The sequence below is a fragment of the Orcinus orca genome, chromosome 7, assembly GCF_937001465.1.
Source record: "Orcinus orca chromosome 7, mOrcOrc1.1, whole genome shotgun sequence".
Lineage (NCBI taxonomy): Eukaryota > Metazoa > Chordata > Mammalia > Artiodactyla > Delphinidae > Orcinus > Orcinus orca.
In genome coordinates this window covers 58,915,604-58,935,991 of record NC_064565.1, presented here as the reverse complement: position 1 = coordinate 58,935,991, position 20,388 = coordinate 58,915,604, and the positions used below count along the sequence as shown (strand labels likewise).

Here is a 20,388-nt window from a genome sequence, read left to right as displayed (position 1 = left end):
GCGATGCCATTTATGACCGAGGCTTAGAAGTGATACATCATCACTTCTTCCATATTCTTCTATTCATTAGAAGCAAGTCACTAAGTCCAGACTGCATATAATGAGAGAGAATTTAAGTTCTACCTCTTAAAGGGAGGAGTATCAAGTGATATGTGGACATATCTTTAAACCACCACAAAGAATCTCTCTAGATCATCAAGTCTTACCAAAAAATGCACAATATAAAGATAAAATAAGTTAAAAGTAAAAGAAGAAGATATACCATGCTAACACCAGTCAAATTAAAACTGCACTGGCTATATTAATACCAAACAAAGTAGATTTCAGAGCAAAAATATATTACCAGGGATAAAGAAGTTTATTTCATAGTGATAAAGAGGTCAATTCATCAGAAGAACCTAAAAATTTGAAGCATTTTTGCACTTAAAAACAAAGCTTGAAAATATATGAACCTAAAAGTGTTAATACTGCAAAGAGAAATAAACAAATACACAATTACAGTCAGAGAATTCAATACACTCTTCCAATAATTGATAGAACAAGTAGGCAAAAAAAAAAAAAATCATCAAGGATATAGAAGGTATGAACAACCAACTTAACCTAATGGACATTTATAGAAAATTCCAGCCAACAATACCAGAATACATATTCTTTTCAATTACATATGAAACATTTACCGCAATAGGCCATATTCTGGGCCATAAAACATGACTTAATAAATTAAAAATATTCAAGTCATGCAAGGTATGTTGTCTGACCAGAGTGGAATTGGATTAGAAATTAACAAGAAGGTATCTGGAAAATTGCCAAATATTTATGAACAGACTTCTAAATAAGCCATATAACAAAGAAGAAATCAAAAGAGAAATTGAATTTGATCCAATGAAAATGAAAACACAACCTGTCAAAATCTGTGGGAGATTGCTAACTAAAGTAGTACTTAGAAATGTATACCATGAAACACCTATAATAGAAAAAAAGAATGGTCTCAAATACATGATCTCAACCTCCACCATAAATTGGGAAAAAAAGAGCAAATTAAACCCAAAGTAAGCAGAAGAGAGGAAATAATAAAGATCATAGTGAAAAATCATTGAAATAGAAAAGAGACAATGAATGAAATTAAAACCTGTTCTTTGAGAAGGTTAATAAAATTGATAAGCCTCTAGCCATACAGATCAGGAAAAGGAAAGGAAAGGGAAGGGAAGGGAAGGGAAGGGAAGGGAAGGGAAGGGAAGGGAAGGGAGGGGAAAGGAAGGGAAGAAAAGAAAACAAAGGTATGAGATTAGTGATATTCTATAGATTCTATGGATATTAGAAGTATAAGGGAATATTACAAACAACTTTATGCCATGTTAACAAGCTAGAAGAGAAAAAGCATATTATCTTAATAAATGAGGGAAAGGATTTGACAAAATCCAATATCCAACACTATTTTTTAAAAAACAAAAATTTTCAATAGGCTCATACTAAAAGGGGATTTCCTCAACCTGAAAAAATAAACTATCTATGACGAACCTACAGCTAACACCATATTCAATGGTGGAAGACTGAATGCTATCCCCCTATGCTATCCCCCTAAGCTTAGGAACAAGTCATGTAGGCGTACTATCACCACATCTATTCAACACTGAAGAGGTTCTAGCCAGCGCAAACAAGAAATAAAAAGCATCTATATAAGAATGGAATAAGTAGAATTGTCTTAATTTGAAGACGACACAATTTTCTGTGTAGAAAAGCCAATGAAATCTACAAAACAAAAAATACCCCTACCAGAACTAATAAGTGAATTTAGTAATATTATAGGTTAAAGATCAATATACAAAAATTACTGTATTTCTATATACTAGCAACAAACAATTGAAATTGAAAAAACAATATCATTTATAACATTTAAAAATATAAAATACATAGGGATAAATCTGACAATAAATACACAAGACCTGTGCACTGAAAATTATAAAACATTGGTTAAGAAAAATGAAAGAAGACCTAAATAGATGGAGAGAGATACTACGTTTCTGGGTCAGAAGAATTAACATTGTTAATATTTGAGTAAAGCAGGTTACCCTCCATAATGCAGTGAGCCTCAACCAAGCAGCTGAAAGCCTTAAGAGAAAAGTCTACGGTCCCTAAAAAGAAAGGAATTTTACCACCACACTGCCTTTGGACACAAGACTACAACATCAACTCCTGCTGGAATTTCCAGTCTCACAGCCTTCCCTGCAGATTTCTGACTTGCCAGCCTCCACAATCACATGAGCCAATTCCTTAAAATAAATCAATTTCTCTGAGAGCGAGAGAGAGCTAAAGAGAGAGAGAGAGAGAGAGAGAGAGATCTACATCTATACCTATATCTGTACATATAAATACATACACACACACATCTTATTGGTCCATTTCTCTGGAGAACTCTAATACAGTTCCAGTTCCCCTTTGCTGTTATTTAAGCACAGAGTAAAGACAGAGCCAACCCTGGTGATAAACTTCTTACAATGTCACTAATGGTAGAGGCAAGTCTTGTGCAAAACCATGAGTTGGTAGAAGGTTATTTTTTGATAACTTCCTTTCCTCTCTCTCACTTCTCCCTTTGTCACTGAACTTCCCAAGTTTCCCACAGATGTTGGGTTTGTGTACTGTACACTGGGGGTCCTGGACATCTAAATCCAGCTGTTCCTCCTCATGTTTTCACAAACAGATCTTCCCTGTCCTATGTCAAAACTCTCTGTGCCTGGGCATTGTTGCAGGGCCATCTGTGCAGGGGATTAGCTGGCTCATCTAATAAACATTTGGATCCTGAAGGGAATTTAGAGTCATCAATAAAAATTCTTACTTTGTTTAGAGGAGAAAGCCTGAGAGAAAGCCAGAGAGCCAGAGCAACTGGCTCAAGGTCACAAACTTAGTAAGAAGAGCTGAGACTTCCCCAGGTCTTCTAATCCCAAATTCAGGCCTCTTTACACTCATCAAACCTACGTCTACTCTTAGCTCTTAGTGTATACACCTGATGTATTGTATATACTGGGTAGTATCTTTGACTCTCTAACAGGTACCTTTGATCCTCCAGCAATTTCCAGCTAACTGGAGTGTCTACAGTGATCTGGAATATTGGGCTTTTGACTTAGGAGAAGTGTTGATTTCCTACATCTGAACGTCAGCTGTCAGGCCCTCCTTGACACATGTGTGAGAGATCCAAACAATACTCTACTTGCAATAGTGTTATCAGAAGGTGTTGGTGTTTCAATGGAAAACAACAGACATTGTCTTTAGGTACCCTCCAGGGTTATCAGATTCTAGCCCCATTCATCTTCTTTGAGCTATTTTGCAACTCTTTCTAAATTGTAGGTAACTGATAGATACATAAATTCTGTCCTTTCTGGTGATGATTTTAATTGACTTCCTCTCCACTGTGGAAAAATCAGTTTTGTCTCTATTCACAATTCATCTCAACATTCCTTTACTTCATATAAGCCTCTGCTAGTTTGACTTTTCCTTTGAACCAATTATTACATCTGCTTGGTTCCCTCATATCATGTGAATAAAATAAATTCCTTAAACACATTCATCTTTACATCTGTATGTAAATCATGATTTTACCTTCTTCTGAAAATTATCTTTAAACAAGAGAAAGAAAGAAATTGAAAAATTCAGGCTATGGAGGTTTGACCCAAAGGAGCACAAACATATGGGCAGGTGGAAGCAGGAACTCCTCACACTTAGATAGACCCGGTGCTACCAAGCAGTCTAAAAGTCTAGTGTGCTCAGAAATACTGTCACTCTTCTACTTATAACCTTTGAAGTGGAAATATTGGTTAGTGTCATATGTTCATGTCAGAGTTTACCAAAAAGTCAAGCTGTTTTCCAAAGTGATCACGCCAATTTATAGCCTCACTAGTGGAGTATGAGAGTCCTGCTTCTCTCTATCCATGGCAACCCTAGGAATTGTCAGACACACCGATTATGGCCAAAATAGGTGTAAAATGGTATTTAATTGTGGTTTTAATTTGCATTTCCTTAATTAGATGTGGTTGAACTTCCCTTTTGTTTTCAGCAAAGTCTTCTGACGATGACGTCCTCCGACAATGGACAATATATAGTACAATGAAGTTAATTCCTCTATTTTTTCCTAATGATTACCCATACTCCTGGAAGGGAAAAGGAAAAGAAGAGAGAGAGAACTAAGAGGTATTTATTTTAGGTAAAAATTGTATTAGCATTGGAGATGGCTTACATTTTTGTAATGCCTGACATTTTAAATTTGTGCCTCTTATCTTAGTTATTCTCCTCCTGCATTTTTATGTTGTTTGGGAAGGATCTGCCTCCTTTAAAGATGTTTTTGAAATCCCAACCTATAATGAATGAGCTCTGCTTTGATTCATCCCTCCAGTTTGAATTTTGCACTCAAACACATGCAAAACATCTATACCTCTAAATGGAGATGTGCACGGACCTAAGTCAATAGTGAGACTTTTAAAAAAAAGTTAATTATACATTTTTATTTTCCTTTTTTTTAAAAAAAAAAACAACCTTAAGCAAATAACTTCCTTTAGGATGGATCACTCATTCTGTACAGTTTTAGGGCTCTGATATAACCATGCTGTTCCCATTCATCACTTTCTAAATTAAATTGACTTTTCATTCCCACTCTGCTCATTTGTTTATTAAATAAAACTTCATTTAGGACCTATTAATGTGCCAGATACTGATGGAAGTGCTGGAAGACATGAGTGAGCAAGGCAGACAATTTCCCCACCCTCATAAAGCTTACATTCTAGTGGGGGAGACAAATGCTAAACAAGTACATAAAGGACATCATGTTGAGTAGGGACAAGTGCTATGAAGAATAACAAATCAGGGTAGAGGGGGTTAATGAGTATATTTGGGGGTGTATTTTGGCAGGCAGCCTTTAGCAGCTGGGATGGTGAGGGAACTCAAGCCACATTATCTGAGAACTGGTGAAGACATTGAGGGCATTAAACTTAAGAGACAAAAATTCTTAACAGGGTCTTGTACAGGAGGGGAAAGTTTTCTTTGACTCTCTTAGGGTCCTTCCCTGTCTGGGTCTGAGAATTAGACTTTCACAGACAGATTTACAGAAGAAAAGCACACAAATTTATTCAATATAAGTTTTATGTGACACAGGAGCCTTCATAAGGAAATGAAGACCCAAAGAAATGATTAAACTTGAGTGTTTTTATACTAGGTGTGATGAAGGGTAGAGAGCTGTGGAAATGTGAGATAAACAAGGAGTTTGAGCTAAGTATAGTAAACTGGGGGAAACTGAACAAGGCCTGTTTGTTCAGATTCCTCTCTGTGTTCCTTTGTCTTCAGAGATAAGGATGCTCCTTTCCTCTAGGTGTACGGAGGGCACCATTCACAAGATAGTTTCTTTTTTTTACAGGTACTCAAATATGTCTCAAATTTTAATAAGATCCTCCATACATACATTTACTTACTACTGAAAATTGAAATAGCACATCAAAAATTTTTATTACAATTCAAATTTTTGAAAACCAGAAAATTTAGTTAATACACTTTGCTCTAATTATGCTCTAGCCAAACTACCCAGTGTTTTCTTTACATTCCTTCCACACAAGTTAATTTGTTTCAAATTCTTGATATTGGATTTCATCTTACTGACTTCAGGCTGCTAAAACAGGCAATACTTGAGACCTATTAGTGCTTCTTTGTCTCAAATCAAGAAGTGGAACTAAAGTATATTCAAGTTATTCAAATGCAAACTATCAATATATAGATTCCTTATAAGTTACCTGGATCAAGATAGAAAAGAGATGCAAGAAAAAAACGCATCACAGAACTTATAGGTTATCAAAATATTGGTACACAGTCTCTCCTAGAGTAGCTTTCCCAAGCTGCTTCATAATGATCCTAAAATTATTAGCAAGAAAAAAACAGTACACGAATAAAATTTATGGCTCAATCAACTCTGTGTCATAATTATTCTCCGTGATAGTATCCTCAGAAGGATCTCTATGATACACGCAATAATGACAGCTACATCTAAATCTTTCCATGTTTGACTAAGTCTCAACTTCCTTCTGCCAAGATTCTCTTTGAGTCAGAGGAAATTGGTTGCCCTAGTGGTATTTAATAACTTGAATCATCCTTTCTATCCCTTCTTCCCAAGCAGTTAACAATGTCCTCACTCCTCTCCTCCTATAGAGTATGCCTTCACCAAGCCTCTGTCCACCCTGTTGAGGTGGATATTCTGGTAGAAGGGAAGGGAATTTGGTACTAGGGTTGAGAGTCAAGTTACGAAGGTTCTTTATTAACACTTCAGTGACAGGTTGAGAGGCAGCTGGAACTTCCTGGGAATTTTCTTCGATGGACATCTGAGGAGACTCCAGGGTTCAGGTTGGGTTAAAGTCTGATGAGTCCATTGGAAGTCTAGTCACAGCTTGAAGTTCCTTTGGGTTCCAGGGGAAGGTGATGCTTAATTAAGACTCTCAAACTGCTACAAAGTAACAAGGAAGAACTATAGATCCGGGAAAGAGTGAGAAAAATCCAAACTCGACTAACTGTGGTGAGAGAAAAATCTCACACAGGACAGTTTTATGGCCTGCTTCATGGAAGGTCAGAAAGTCCTTCCTACACACGTCATTTCTCAAATTCCTTCAGTTTGAAATATTCAATATGCCAAGGTGTCATATTTTGGGGTAGAATGTCCTGAACATAGTTAGTCTCTTAAACTGTCATGTGCAGACCACTTGCATCAGATCTACCTGGAGATTTCATAAAAGATGTGGATTCCTGGGTCACACTCCAGATACAGAATCAGAATCTCTGTGGTCAGGGCTCAAGAATCTATATTTTAACAAGCTCGTATGGTGATTTTGATGCACTGTAGAGTTTGAGAACCACTGACTGAGGGGAACATAATAGCTGACTGCCATCAAGTGGAGAAGGGAGCTGATTTGTTGTCTGAAGTCCAGAGGGTAGAACTGGGATGAATGTATAGGAGTTTCTGAAGGTTGGTCTTGCTCAAGGTTAGGAAGGACTTGGCTGTGATCAAACATCTGAAACATGGAATGAGCTGCCTCAGGAGCCAGGGAGTAAATTCTTAGACTCAGAGCTGTTCATTAGGAATCAGACTGACAAGGTCAAGCATGTTGCCAAAGAAATTCTAGTTTTAGCTAGGTAGTTGAATTGGATGACCCTTTAAGATTCCTTCCAACAAAGATGCCATGCTGACATGTCCCTTGGCCTAAATAATTACTTCTGTGATTTTAAAACTGATGTTTATCATTAACCCAGTTATTATTAACCCAATACTGTTACTATCACAAATCTTGGGTGATTGTTATTACATTTGGGTAAGTTGGAAGTCTCCTACAGCAGCATCACCTGGAAACTTGCACAGACACCTCCCTGCTGAATCAGAGACTCTGAGGGCAGGGCTCAGCAATCTGTGTTTGAACAGATTAGCCCCCCAGGATAGTCTCATGTGTGAGAAAGTTGAAAAACCACTGTCTTAGACAAACGGAATCCCGCAGAAGTGAAGTGACTTGTCTACAGTGATCCAGTCTATCTCAGGAAAGAAACTGGCTCCCATGTCTCTCTGTCATCCTTTTTCTTTGTTAGGTCCAAATGACTTTCTGGAGCACATCATTTTTCCTTGGAAAGGGCAACTGTTCAAAATCTACCCTCAAGAAATTCTCACACATGTTTAATATTTAGGATTGTTTATTGAGCCTTGCTGGTAAACAATTGGACACAATGTCAATATCCACCAGGAGAGGGATGGCTAAATAAATATCACAGGTTTCAATGAGGGAGTTAAAAGGAATCTGTTACAGCTATGGAACAACATGGATTTATCTCTAATACATATTGTTAAATAGGAAAGCAAGTTGCCAAATGGTATAAAATGTGTGATTCAAGCTGAAAATTTAGGGGGTTCCCTCTCTCTCTCTCTCTCTCTCTCTGTCTCTCTCTCTCTCTCCCTCTCCCTCCCCCCCGTGTGTGTGTGTCTGTATTCTGAAAGGATAAAACTACCCCAAAAATAATAGTGGATACTCTAGAGAGGGGCCATGATGGGGATGCTGGGAAATGGAATTAGGGATGCAGAAAGAAAGACTTTAGCCTAACATATAATATTTTAAAATTTTAGAGGAAATGGTATTCATACATTATTTTTGCAATTTGAAAATTAATTTCAAACATTAAGTAAAAATTGTTATGGTTTAATTATGATGGGCCCAAATCCTGGTCAAAGAATCTCGTATACTAGTTTGATTAATATCTCCTGCATCGAAGTAGAAATATCTCCAATCATGTGAAGAGTAGCAATCCTTTCCCTATTTTAAAATATTCCTTGAGGGACCCTATATCTGTATCAGTGACCACCCAGATTGTCTACTCAGACACCTGCAATACAGGACAATTATCTGAACAATTAAATCCATATAAATAATTTTCTCTTATGTAGATAATGGAGGGAACTGAGCTATTTTGGCTTGGATAATTTGATAATTACCACCAATTGCCCATTTCCCTTCAGTGTGTATAAAAATCCAGATTTAGTTTATTAACTTCTTTCTCATATTTACCATAGGGCCTTTTATTTTAATTTTTTTTTCCCTTCATGTTTGGCCTTTAATAAAGACAGAACAGCTGGCCACCATCTGCTACCAAAAAAAAAAAAAGTCATTATATCCGTTATATCCTTAAGAAGACTCTTCAAATTTGGACCTTCGGATAAAAAGTCACGTTGATCTATGCTATTAGATTGTGGAAGTCCTGAGACTGTAAATTCTAATTCCGTAGCGCTCACTACAGCACTTGGCACACACAATAGGTGCTTAATAAATGTTTCTGATGCTGTTGCTGCCTCCTCGTGTGCTCTAAATGGGAGACTTTCTAAAGAAGAAAAACAGAATTAGAGATTTGAGGCTGAGTTTATTCACAAATTAATTTGTAATAGAAAGTTAAGCTTTAAACTGATCGTTCTATTTCACAACTAGTAAAATTATGAATGTATTTTCTTCTGCCTGAATTCTACAGATTGATTTTGCAATGACTATTTGGATGTGTTCAACTGTGTCATTTATGTATTTTGAGGTTGGGCTATGAAATCAGATTGACTCTCATTTCACATCCTGACTGTACCACAGACTACCTGTGTGACTTTAACCAGTTTCCTCATTTGTAAAAGTGGAATAATTTTATCTATTTGGGGGTCTAGTACCAGTAGTAAGTGAGATGTATATGTAAAGCACTAACATGAAGCCTGCCTTAAGCAGATGGTCAATAAATGCTCCTCTCTCCTTTCTTCTCTTCCTTTCTTTGACAAAAATTTGTTTTTCTCTTCCCCAACCCAAACGTCTATGAAAAAGCAGCTAGCAATTTTTCCTCTGAGTCATCCCTAAACCATGGTTTTCAGGGTTGGGCAGATATGCACTGTAAAGTGAATAGAACATGCTAGAACAGGAATGACTACGGGGTCAACCGTGGGTCAGCTGATGGACTGGGCAGCGGTTTCTTAGAGCACCATATTGGAGGGAATTCCAGAGCCCCATCTGGGCTCTGGAGGAAATGTGCCTTGACTGAGGAGCCAGGTCTGCAGCTGGGGCTGGAGAGCAAAGTGGCGCCCATCTGCCATCTCTGTGCCAGGAGGTTTCCTCGCATACTCCTGCTCTTCCACCTTTTCTCTTCTTTGTCCGTGATCTTCTTCATTCTGTCTTCCTTCTGTTGCTTCATTGTTATTATCCAACATAAGCTAGTCCCACTGAAATTTGTTTAAGGAATCTCCAAGCAGGGACATAGAGTTTTACATCTACTGATTTTCATAGAATAAGCCAGGCAGCCAGTTCAAAAGTCCAGGGTGGCAGTCTTCTCAACTGCACTGATACTGTCTAACATCTTCATAGCATCTTTCTTCTTGTTTTCCTTTATTATTTCTTCACATACTGTTTCCATAGCATGGCCACTGTTCCCTGTGTTTCTTTACTACATGGATTCCTCCCTATAACTGAATTAGCTCATGAGGCTGCCCAGAGAGCAGACATTAAGGAAATTGGGAAAGACAGCCTGGGCTTATTACTGCTGCTACTCAGTATCTTTGGAGAGTAGTGTGATTGATATTACCTCTTGTATCCACTTTTCAAATCACCACTATAGATTTCAGTCTCAATTTGCAGAGCTATCAGCTACAAAAATGATTTTTCTGATACTTGAATAGATAAGAAACAGCTGTCAGCAGTTTGGGCTCTGTGAGAAAGGGAGGGTCTTCAAAGAATAAGTTTTGGGATTGTGAATCATCTATAGGCAAGTTGGGAGGGATCTTCAGGCCAGGCCAGGCCAAGTTGAACCCATACTGCACCCTAAGAATGGAGAGAGGTGGTCACAGAAATTCTCTTCAGTCCATAGTAAACTGGAGAGTTACTGATACTGTCACCTCCTTAGAGATGGGACCTTGGCAAAGCTACATCATCCCTCTGGCCTCAGCCTTCTCATCTGTGAAATGGGAAAGTTGGACCAGGCCATCTCTTAGAGTTTTTCAATGATATCTTAAAGGGTAGTTTTAGAATGTTTTTTGTTTACTGCACTAACCAAAGTTATAACAATGGTAATATAAGAGTTAAGGGAGAAAAGAAGTCATCCAAGGTCTCACCTATATAAAAGGCATCAATGCACACACAGTTGGGGAGCGGTGAGCAACTCATTCTCTCAAAACAACAACAACAAAAGGGTGGGAATGACAGTATACAAGAACAGCAGTTGTTAGAGATTCCTCCCAGAGAATGCCACCACTCAATTGCTGCCCCTAGAAGCTAAATGCAGAGACTGTTCACATAAGCATGCAATATATTTTACTCACGATGCTGAAGCTGTCCATTATCCTCCCTAAGTATTATCTCTTACATATCTCTCGCAACCTCGTAAATCAATTTGCAGGGAACTGAGGATTCTGTTCACTTAGCTGCAGATATAGTAACTTATCTAAATAGCACATTAAGATCTATTTTATGTCAGGCTCTCATCTGTGTGGTTATAGGTGAAAAGAAAAAACCTCAGGGATGTCCTGGGAGAGATAAGGCATGGCATCGCCATCCGAGCTGCTGGAGGATTTGTGTTTTCCTATTCACTGCTCACTACCCAGAGAAGAAAGTAGCAGCTTTATTTTTTGAAAATTGAAATTTGGATTTCAGTCTTTCTTGAGATGTCTGGATTCTTCTGTGATGCTGACTTTTCTCTCAACTCCTGTTCTGTGAGCCAGTACTAACCCTGGGGCTCTGTAAGAGAATATCAGGGACCCTGTCCTTATAGATAAAAGTTTTCACAGTGATAACTGATGACATTCAGTTCACTTTGCAAGAGCTAAAAGAATTTGTTGCAGGTTTAAAACTGCAAAAACATCTTTCCATGGCAATGGGATTAAAGGGTCCTCAATATCTTGCCTGCTTCCACTCAGGCACTTCTGCACTTTTAAATTCTTAAACTACAATCCTGAGGAAGAAGCTGGTAGCAAGGAGTAAGAAATGAGCGGGTTGTGAGGAACTGAAAGTATTTATTCAAGTTCATTCAGCCCCTTAGTCGTTCAAGTCACTCCTTCACTCAATTAATAAACATTAGATTTCTTTTCTGTGACAAGCATAATTAGTGCCTCTCCCATTACCATTCCCACTTCTTCCTAGCTAACTGAACACCAGTTTTTCTTTGGGTCACAATGCACCCAGCCCCAGACCCATTCCCCACTTTCTAAACCCCTCTCTGTAGCTAGGAATGGTCATGTGACTCAGTCCAGGCCAATGAGAGGTTATGTGAAATGGTTTCCGGGAAAATGTTTTCTTTCCTAATAAAAGCTGGGCAAATGTGGCTGACTTAGCTATTCATCCTACCCCTTCCCTTTCTTCCTGCCTTGAATGCAGACATAATGCCTGGAGAGGTAGCAGCTACATTGTAACCACGAGACTATAAGCTAACCCATACACACTAAAGATGGTAAAAAGAAATGAACGGAGGTCAGAAGATACACAGGCCCTTGATAACATCATTGAACAGCTAATATAACATTAAAAATAGCTTACCTCTCAATTTCTTTTTGTGAGAAACAAACAAACAAACAAATCTGTTTGGCAATGGTTCTCAGTTTGGGCAATTTTGCTCCCCAGGGGACATTTGCCAATATCTGGAGACAATATTTATTGTCACAATTTAGGGTGGGGGGGTGTTGCTATTCACATCTTAAAAGGTAGAAGCTAGGGATGCTGCTGTACATCTTACAAGGCACAGGGATAGCCTTCCACAACAAAGAAGTACCTGGTCCAAAATGTCAGCAGTGCTGAGACTGAGAAACTCTGGGTTAAGCCACTAAAAATATTTATTGTTTGTTATTCACAGTCAAATGCATTCCTAATTGATAGATTCCCTCATTTGAGAAATACTAAACATACACCATGGGCTAGACACCATACCATACAAGATGCTAGAGATACAAAAATAAGTAAGAAGTCAACGGTCAAAGTCCAAATATGAAAGACTTGAAAACAAAGGTCGACTTCGAAAATGTCTGGATGTCTAGAGTTGCTCCAGACAATCCACTGGCAAAAGCATGTGGATCTCAAAGGATTGCTCTAGAATCCAAGAAAGTCAATGGTCAACTCTGGAGATGTCCTCAGTGAGGAGTTTTATGGGTCTTCTCTATCAGAGTATAAATTGAGATAGAAAGAAGGCTTTGTTAAGGGAGTATTAAATCATGGCAAGAATTCTGCAGTATGAAAGGGAAGAAGCAGCCTTCTTGAGCAAAGTAATTACTGAAGACTATTCTTAGAGTACAAATAGAGGCCAGGTGAGAGACCCTGACAAAGAAAAGTGACATCCAACACAGTCCTAGAGAGGACAAGGCTATTATGACCCATACTGATAAAGAGAAAAGTGTCAAAAATGCAAGAAGATGAACTCAAACTGGGCCAGAATAGATTATAAGTTTTTTCTAATCCCTTGGTGAAGTAGAGCTGGAAACTGTTTTCAGAAACCTGCTGTATAGTAGAGCGGTGGTTCAAAAGACAAAGATCCCAAAAAACAAGAAGCCAACTATGCTTAGGTTAACTTAGTAAACTGTATATAGTTCTCATTCCAGAGTTAACACTGTTATTGTCAAGGGAACTTTTATTCTTCTTAGAAAATTCTAAATTAAAGATCTCCTCTAGCTACCCAGGTTGGGGTAGACCTTTTGGCACTGTTACAGTTGATTCCAGGGTATGTATTGGTCAGATAAGGGGTAATGAATGCCTATGGTTTTAGCCTATCCACCCTCTTCCTCTCCTTCCTTTAACAGAGTCCCTCAGACCATGGTTCACATGGGGCTGACTCCATGCCCTGGCACTTGACCAAAGACCCTGCCAATCATCCCCTTGGGCACAGTTACTGGTATAAGCACCGGCACATGACCCAGGCTGGGACAACCAGAGAGTTCCTTGCATGGGAACTCTCAGGAACTTGCTTGCTGCTGATGTTGCTAAGCCTTTAGGATGCTTCCTACAGGAGCTTCCAGGGACCGTCTCTGCCGACATGTGAGGAAGAACTGCCTAGCTGACAAGAAACTCCAAAGAGGGGAAGCAAAGCTGCTGAAAAGAAGACAGTGGTTTGGTAAAATGGCTTGATGTCCTGTATCCAGACATATCTTTGAACCTCCTAGTTATGTAAGCCAATATATCATCCCCTTTTAAATTTTGTTTCAATTCACTTCAGTTTCGGTCACTTGTTATTAAAAGATTCCTGACTAACACACCAAGTAAGCAGCCTGCTTTTAGAGGCTCTTGCCTTAATAGGGCATATGTTGTGTTATGTTAGGGAGTTCTAATCTAAAAGATTCCTTCTTTTCTGGAATGTGAGCTAAGAGGTGGGAAGATGAGAAAAGAGTCTAGAAAGGAGCCAGAGCAGAGAATCTCCCTTGTCCTGTGAAGTCTGTCTCTTCTAGAAAAAAAAAAACATCAGCGTTTATTGTAGAGAGAAGGAAGGAAAGTTTGTTTAAAAGTCACCTTTTTAATGTATCAAACTCTAATAATAGCATTTTCAAGCTGGGTAGAGACTTTTTATTAACTTATTATGGTTTCTTACCTTTACTTGATAGAGAGCTACTTATCACTTACCTGAAATCTTATGCTCTAACAATCTAGATTCTACTTTATAATGCAGATTAAACTTAACCTCAACAAAGCCAGCTCCATATTCTTGTCATGCACTTCAGAACTGCAAGGACCAAAGAGTCAGTCAGGAGATGGTAAAAGAAGATAGTGATGAAGGGGAAGGAGTAAAAGTTTGATTCAATTCAATAAATATTTATTAAACGCCTAATTTGTATCAGGGACAGTGCTGAACAGTGCTGGACAGGACAGATACAAAGTTGGCTGCAAAATATCCCTGCCTCCCAGGTGGTTAATGTCAAGGTAAGAGACCAGCAGCTAGTTTCTACCTCAATGTAGTCAGCGCTACTGATGAAGCTCATCAGAGGGGCTCCTAACTCAGCCTGGGAGAGTCAAGGAGGGTGTTGCAGGGAAGAAAATGCCTGTTCAAAGTCCTGAGGAATGAGCAGGGGTTAGCCAGGGTAAGTCGGCTGACTGAAAACTTGGAGAAGGGGGATTCAGGCACCAAAGCACGAGCACAACATGAGCTTTTGCTCAAAGCAGGGAAGCATGGAATGACGTGGGGTGTTCCTAGAACTCTTAAGTAGTCTGGTTTTTGCTGGAATGTGAGCTGAGAGGTGGGAAGACAAGAAAGAAGAGACTGGAAAGGTGGGCAGGATCCAGACAGGGAGACTCCCCATATCAGGCAGAGGGGTTGATGCTCACCCAGTGAGGTCTGGGATGGTCATTTCAATTAAGGATTTTAATCAAGGAAGCAACATGATTAGATAGGAATTTTAGGTAAATTGTACTCTGTGGCTCTTTGGAGAACAGAACAGGCATGAAGTCCATTTAGGAAGTTAAGTCAAGAGGGTGGACAAAAGAGAAGTCAGAATTGGGATAGAATTGGATAGAATTGAGAAGTCAGAAATAACTTATGACCAATTTATGGTCAATCGATTTTTAACAAGGATGCCAAGACAATTCAACAGGGGAAAGAATACTCTTTTCAACAAACAGCGCTAGGAAAAGCTTGATATCTATGAACAAATGAATTAAGTTGGACCTGTACTTCACACCATACATAAAGATAATTCAAAATGGACCACTGATCTAAATATAAGACCTAAAACTATAAAAGTCTTAGAAGAAAACATAGGAATAAAGCTTCATGACCTTGGATTAAGCATGGTTTCTTAGATATGACACCAAAAGCATTACTGACAAAAGAAAACACAGAAAAATTAGGCTTCATCAAAATTTTAAACTTTCATTCATGAAAAGATACCATCATGAAATTGAAAAGACAACCCACAGAATAAAAGAGAACATTTGCAAATCATATATCTGATAATGGGCTAGTATCCAGAGTATATAAAAATCAATAATTAAATGGGTAAAGGATCTGAATAAACCTTTCTTCAAAGGAAATAATACAAACGACCAATAAGCACATAAAAAGCTGTTCAGATTAGATAGTGGTTATTGTTGCACAACTTGTGAATACACTAAAACCTTAGAACTGTGTACTTTAAAAGGGTGATTTTTATCATATATGAATTATATCTCAAGCTGTTGCTTTATTATTATTATTATTGTTATTATTATTAAAAAGCCTTGGGAGAAGGGATGGGGGATTAATAAAGCCTTGGGAGAAGGGATCGGGAAATTCCCAAGGGAAACTTTTTTTGTTTTTTTTTTTTCCGGTACGCAGGCCTCTCACTGTTGTGGCCTCTCCCGTTGCGGAGCACAGGCTCTGGATGCGCAGGCTCAGCGGCCATGGCTCGCGGGCCCAGCCGCTCCGTGGCATGTGGGATCTTCCCGGACCGGGGCACGAACCCATGTCCCCTGCATCGGCAGGCAGACTCTCAACCACTGCGCCACCAGGGAAGCCCCCAAGGGAAACTTTTTGAGAAGCTTTAGCAGGTAAAGTTGGCAGGACTTTTGATGGATTGTTTGAAGAAAGTGAGAAGACAGAGGTGACCCTAGATTTCTGGAGGAGAGGAAGTAGAGGAATAGAAGGGAGAAGGAGATGAAGGAGATACCAGGGCACACAGCTCTCATGCCATCATGAGAAGAAATGGAAGTTGCTGATGAAGGAGAAGAGGTAAGAGTTTCACTTTGTTCAACAGACACTGATTTAACAACTGTTATGAATCGGGTCCTGGGAATGCAGTTCTCCCTCCTGTGAGCTCAAGTGGGAGAGGTGGGCCTTTCTGGAGGACTCAGAGGCTAAGGCCCCGGAATCTGCATGTAATCTCTGAAAATCTTTAGGATGTGGGCTCTGTGTATTCCCGACTTCTTATCATGCAGATGATGAAACACCTTTTACAGAAATATTAGGTTACTTGCCAAATACTATATCCAAGAGGAGACGAGAACTCCGACCTCCTCACTAAATTATATTATTTACTACAAGAGTTTAATAAACAAACCATAAGACTTTGAACTGAATGTGCTGTGCTACCCTTGAGACATTGGCCAGAACACATCCCAATATGTGCAGTCATATGTGTTACCCCAGTATAGACCTTCTGCCAGACCACACTTCAGAGCCCAATGACCAGAAAGCCAGTAAGTGTTCATAGTCATTTTCTGTGATGTCTCAACAGCATGACTTCCAGGAGGTTTCAGCCAGCTGCCCAGCACTGTCAGGTGGCCTTTCTCATGCCTACCTGAGACTAGATAGATGAATGCTTCCAATCCACCTGGCCCCATTGATGAGAGGGTGTTGGAAGTAACCCTTTCTTTGAAGGCTCCATGAATGGAGAATAGGAAGGGCACATCTAAGTCATTTTGCCAGATTATTCAAGGATGATGGGGCAAAGAAATGTTTTAGGTTTGGCCATGTCTGCAGACTTGGGTGACTTGGGGAAGTTCTTCTGCATTTGGGAACCCGACAACATAATCCTCAAAACACAGCCTTTCAGGTGTGCACGTCAGGCTTCAGTACTGAGTGCCAGAAAATACAAAAAGGTAAAGAGTAACATTAAACAAGTCTTTATCTTTTATTTACCACCACCTGATAAGCCCTGCCTTTGATTGTTTCGTCTGCATATTTCCTGCTAAGAGTTTACAAAACAGCACTCCTGAACAGGAAGATAAGAGGTGCACCTATTTGTTGAATAACATCAAGGGGGGAAACTGTTAACTCATCCATTTTGTTGTTAAGTTGCTCAAAAGGATCAAAATACCAATTAACCTGCTGGCTCAGAATCTTTGATACCCTCAGATTTACTGACATTTTGAAACTCTTGTTCATACTTGCCTATTGGCTTTCTGATTACGAACAAAGAAGTGCCAATCTGTTTAGCATTTGACCTGTTTTCTTAAATATTTTTATGTATTCAACACTTAGTGGCTAAAAATACTTGACTAGTCACATTCATGAGCTAAAATAATCTTTTTTGTTTGTTTGTTCCACCTCCAAATTTAAGAGGGAAAAAGAGGCTCTAAGACACTTCGTTTTAAAAAGCCATTTTGTTCTTATTTTTAATTTAAAAGCTCTCATTGCAAGGAATTTTTTTTGCCCTTTTGTCTCCATGCAATTTAGTGGCATTGGGAAGACCTGATGAAGCGACCTGCCATATTAGGATCCATTCTTCCCTGAGGAAAAAATGGAAAAATGACCTTCGGCATTAGTTTCAGAATGGTGGTAAAAAGAAACAGATTTTATAATGAATATTAATTTTCCTCTCTGGATATCCTCAGACACTAGTGTTCCTCAGAGATGGTTTTTTGTTATTCTTGTTCCTTATTTCTTCACGGAAAGTTCTGTGAAAATCCTACCTGTAATCATATGCATGTGTAAGGCATACCTGTGGCAGCTGTTCAGAAGAGAGCAGCATTTCACTCTTAGGTAAAGGCAGTTTCTGGGTTTAGAAAGCTCTACAGCAATTTTTGCAATAAACATTTATGGAATGCAGTAGACCGAGGAGATTAAAAGTGTGGCTGCTATAGCCAGACTGCCTGGGTTCAAATTTTGGCTCAACCATTTACTAGCGTGGGATCTTGGTAAAATCACTTAATTTCCTTCTGTGCTTCAATTTCCTCAACTGTAAAATGGGGATAATAATAAAGCCTAGCTTACAGGGCGGCTGTATGGATCAAAGGAGATTATATATTTGGGACAATTCAGGTGCTATGTAGATGTTAGCTATCACATTATATCGTGCCAGATGCTGGGAGAGGCGTGGATGCCTGGGTGCATTTACATTTGCCAGAAGCTTGACCCATTTATGGAGGGATAATTTTGTCATAGCGATTAAATATCTGGAGATTTTGAAACCTAAGGATATATAACAGATAAATATCTATGGACATTTTTATTTTTCAAATGTGATCAGGAGGGAGCTTAACCTGTCCTCCAGATGACTGTATAATTTAGTTGGAGCACAGGAGAAACACAGCAATGAAGCAAGTAAATGCTAGCTGGTAACTAGCCAATTCCATGTTTGGAGGCAAGTGGGCAGGAGGAGTGATCCCAGGGGACAGAAGGGCCTTGGCAGAGCTGTGTTGAACATAATGTAGTTCCCAAGATACCAGACTGACCTTTTCACAAACTCTTCAAAGAGGATACGGTGGGAATAACCCTGCTGGCGGATGCTGACCGTCTCTAGGATGCCTGTGGAGCGGAGCTGGGCCCGCACTCTGTCTCGGGTGAACTTCAGTGCCTCTCGGTCATCGTTGGGCTTGATGCAGCGTACAAAGTGGGGCTGTCCCACCACCATTTTGGAGAGCAGATCCATCAGAGAATACTACCAGGGAGAAAAACACACATGAAATGAGGTTACCACAAACATAATAGATAATTACGACACAGGCCTGCTGGGCCTCCAGGGCAGTTTGTTGGCTCGTAAACAACTCATGGAACCTTTGAGGCTACACAAGAATCCAACAAAAAGAAATAACAATGTAAGTTCTGACAAGTACTTATCACTGCCCACAGATTCAAAAGTATTCTTTAAACATCACCTGGTGCCAGGCAAGATCCCATTTGGCAGAAACTCAGCCGCCTGAGAACTTGCTTAGGTTACCTCGTAACTCCACCACCAGAACTAGCTTGTCTCTGGTATGCCAAGGTGTTCATAAACTGTATCCATAATTTAAAGTATCCAGCTTTGGCTCCCTAACTCAGGGGTTAGAGCACTGGTCTCATAAAACGTCCAGCTTTCAGGAAGGGGTCAGTTGCTTCTTCAACCTAACAATCACCAGCAAGTCTAAGCAAACCTTACCAATGTCATGGTTAATAAGGCAGAGGAAAAACAAGAAAAATAAAGAGGGCAAAGAAAACAAGAAAATCAGCGGGAAAACAGATTATAATGAAGATGAACTAACATACAGTGAGTGTCTGGCAGGGGCGCTCGCAGAGAGAGAGCACACGGAAAAGCTGAGCGGTGGCTCACTGCTCCTCATGGGCATCCACTGTGGCAGCTCCTCTTTTGGACATGCCTTCAGGGGCAATTACAAGCCACGTATAAAATCAGTTTCATTATTTCATAATCCTTCCTCCTACTAATCCAATACACGGTTACCTAGCTTGGCAATGTGCCTTTTTTTTTAGCATTTGGGGACCAGTATTTTGAGGACACCCAACTGGTTGTTACGGATATATTTCTGAAAATTGTAAGCCAGAGGCTTCTTCTGCTGAAAGAGGGACTCTAGGATCTTGAGGATGCCTCACAGAGTCCATCAGAGCCTCCAAATCCCATGGGATACACACACACACACACACACACACACACACACACACACACACACACACACACGCTAGGACGATATAGTCAAGCCACTAAAGGGACATGATCAGGGTAGGTCTCAGATAAGAAATAAGTGGCAATTAGAAATGTCCAACCATGAGGGACGAAGCAGGGGCTGAAAACCCACCTGCTGGAGAAGGGATCACTGCACAGATGGAGTGCTGGACCCAAAGTCCTCTAGGCCCTTACAATCCATACCCCTGAGGCCAATTCCAGTCTGCCTCTAAAGCACAGCTGGATAAGTCAGACTTCTTAGCTTTACATCTTTCTTGAACCTGCTAGCTTTTGGTGGAACCTTCTTTGCATGGTGCTGGCTCCCAGGCCCACCCTTCAGCCTGCCTGGCAACTCCAGCTCATGATCCACTTGACTTACCATTCCTGCCAAACCCCTTCCTGTGGCCGACCCCAACTTACAACCTTATTTCGTCATCCCTGAGTTCAGTAGTTCCATCTCTGGCTTAACAGCATGTCCGTCGTGAAGCTGCCTGGACCTCAGCTCCCCACAGTCAATGATCTAAAAGGGGCCTCCAACCCCAATGCTTCAT

General features: G+C 39.8%; 1 protein-coding gene across 1 annotated transcript in view; it reads right to left on the bottom strand.

Moving 5' to 3' along the window:
• The window catches only part of MYO3B (myosin IIIB), a 407,127-nt gene that overhangs the window by 131,696 nt on the left and 255,043 nt on the right, over positions 1-20,388 (bottom strand). Inside the window, exon 25 of the mRNA XM_004267283.2 lies at positions 18,636-18,841. Within this exon, the coding sequence (XP_004267331.1) occupies positions 18,636-18,841 (206 nt within the window). The remainder of the gene's footprint in view (positions 1-18,635; positions 18,842-20,388) is intronic.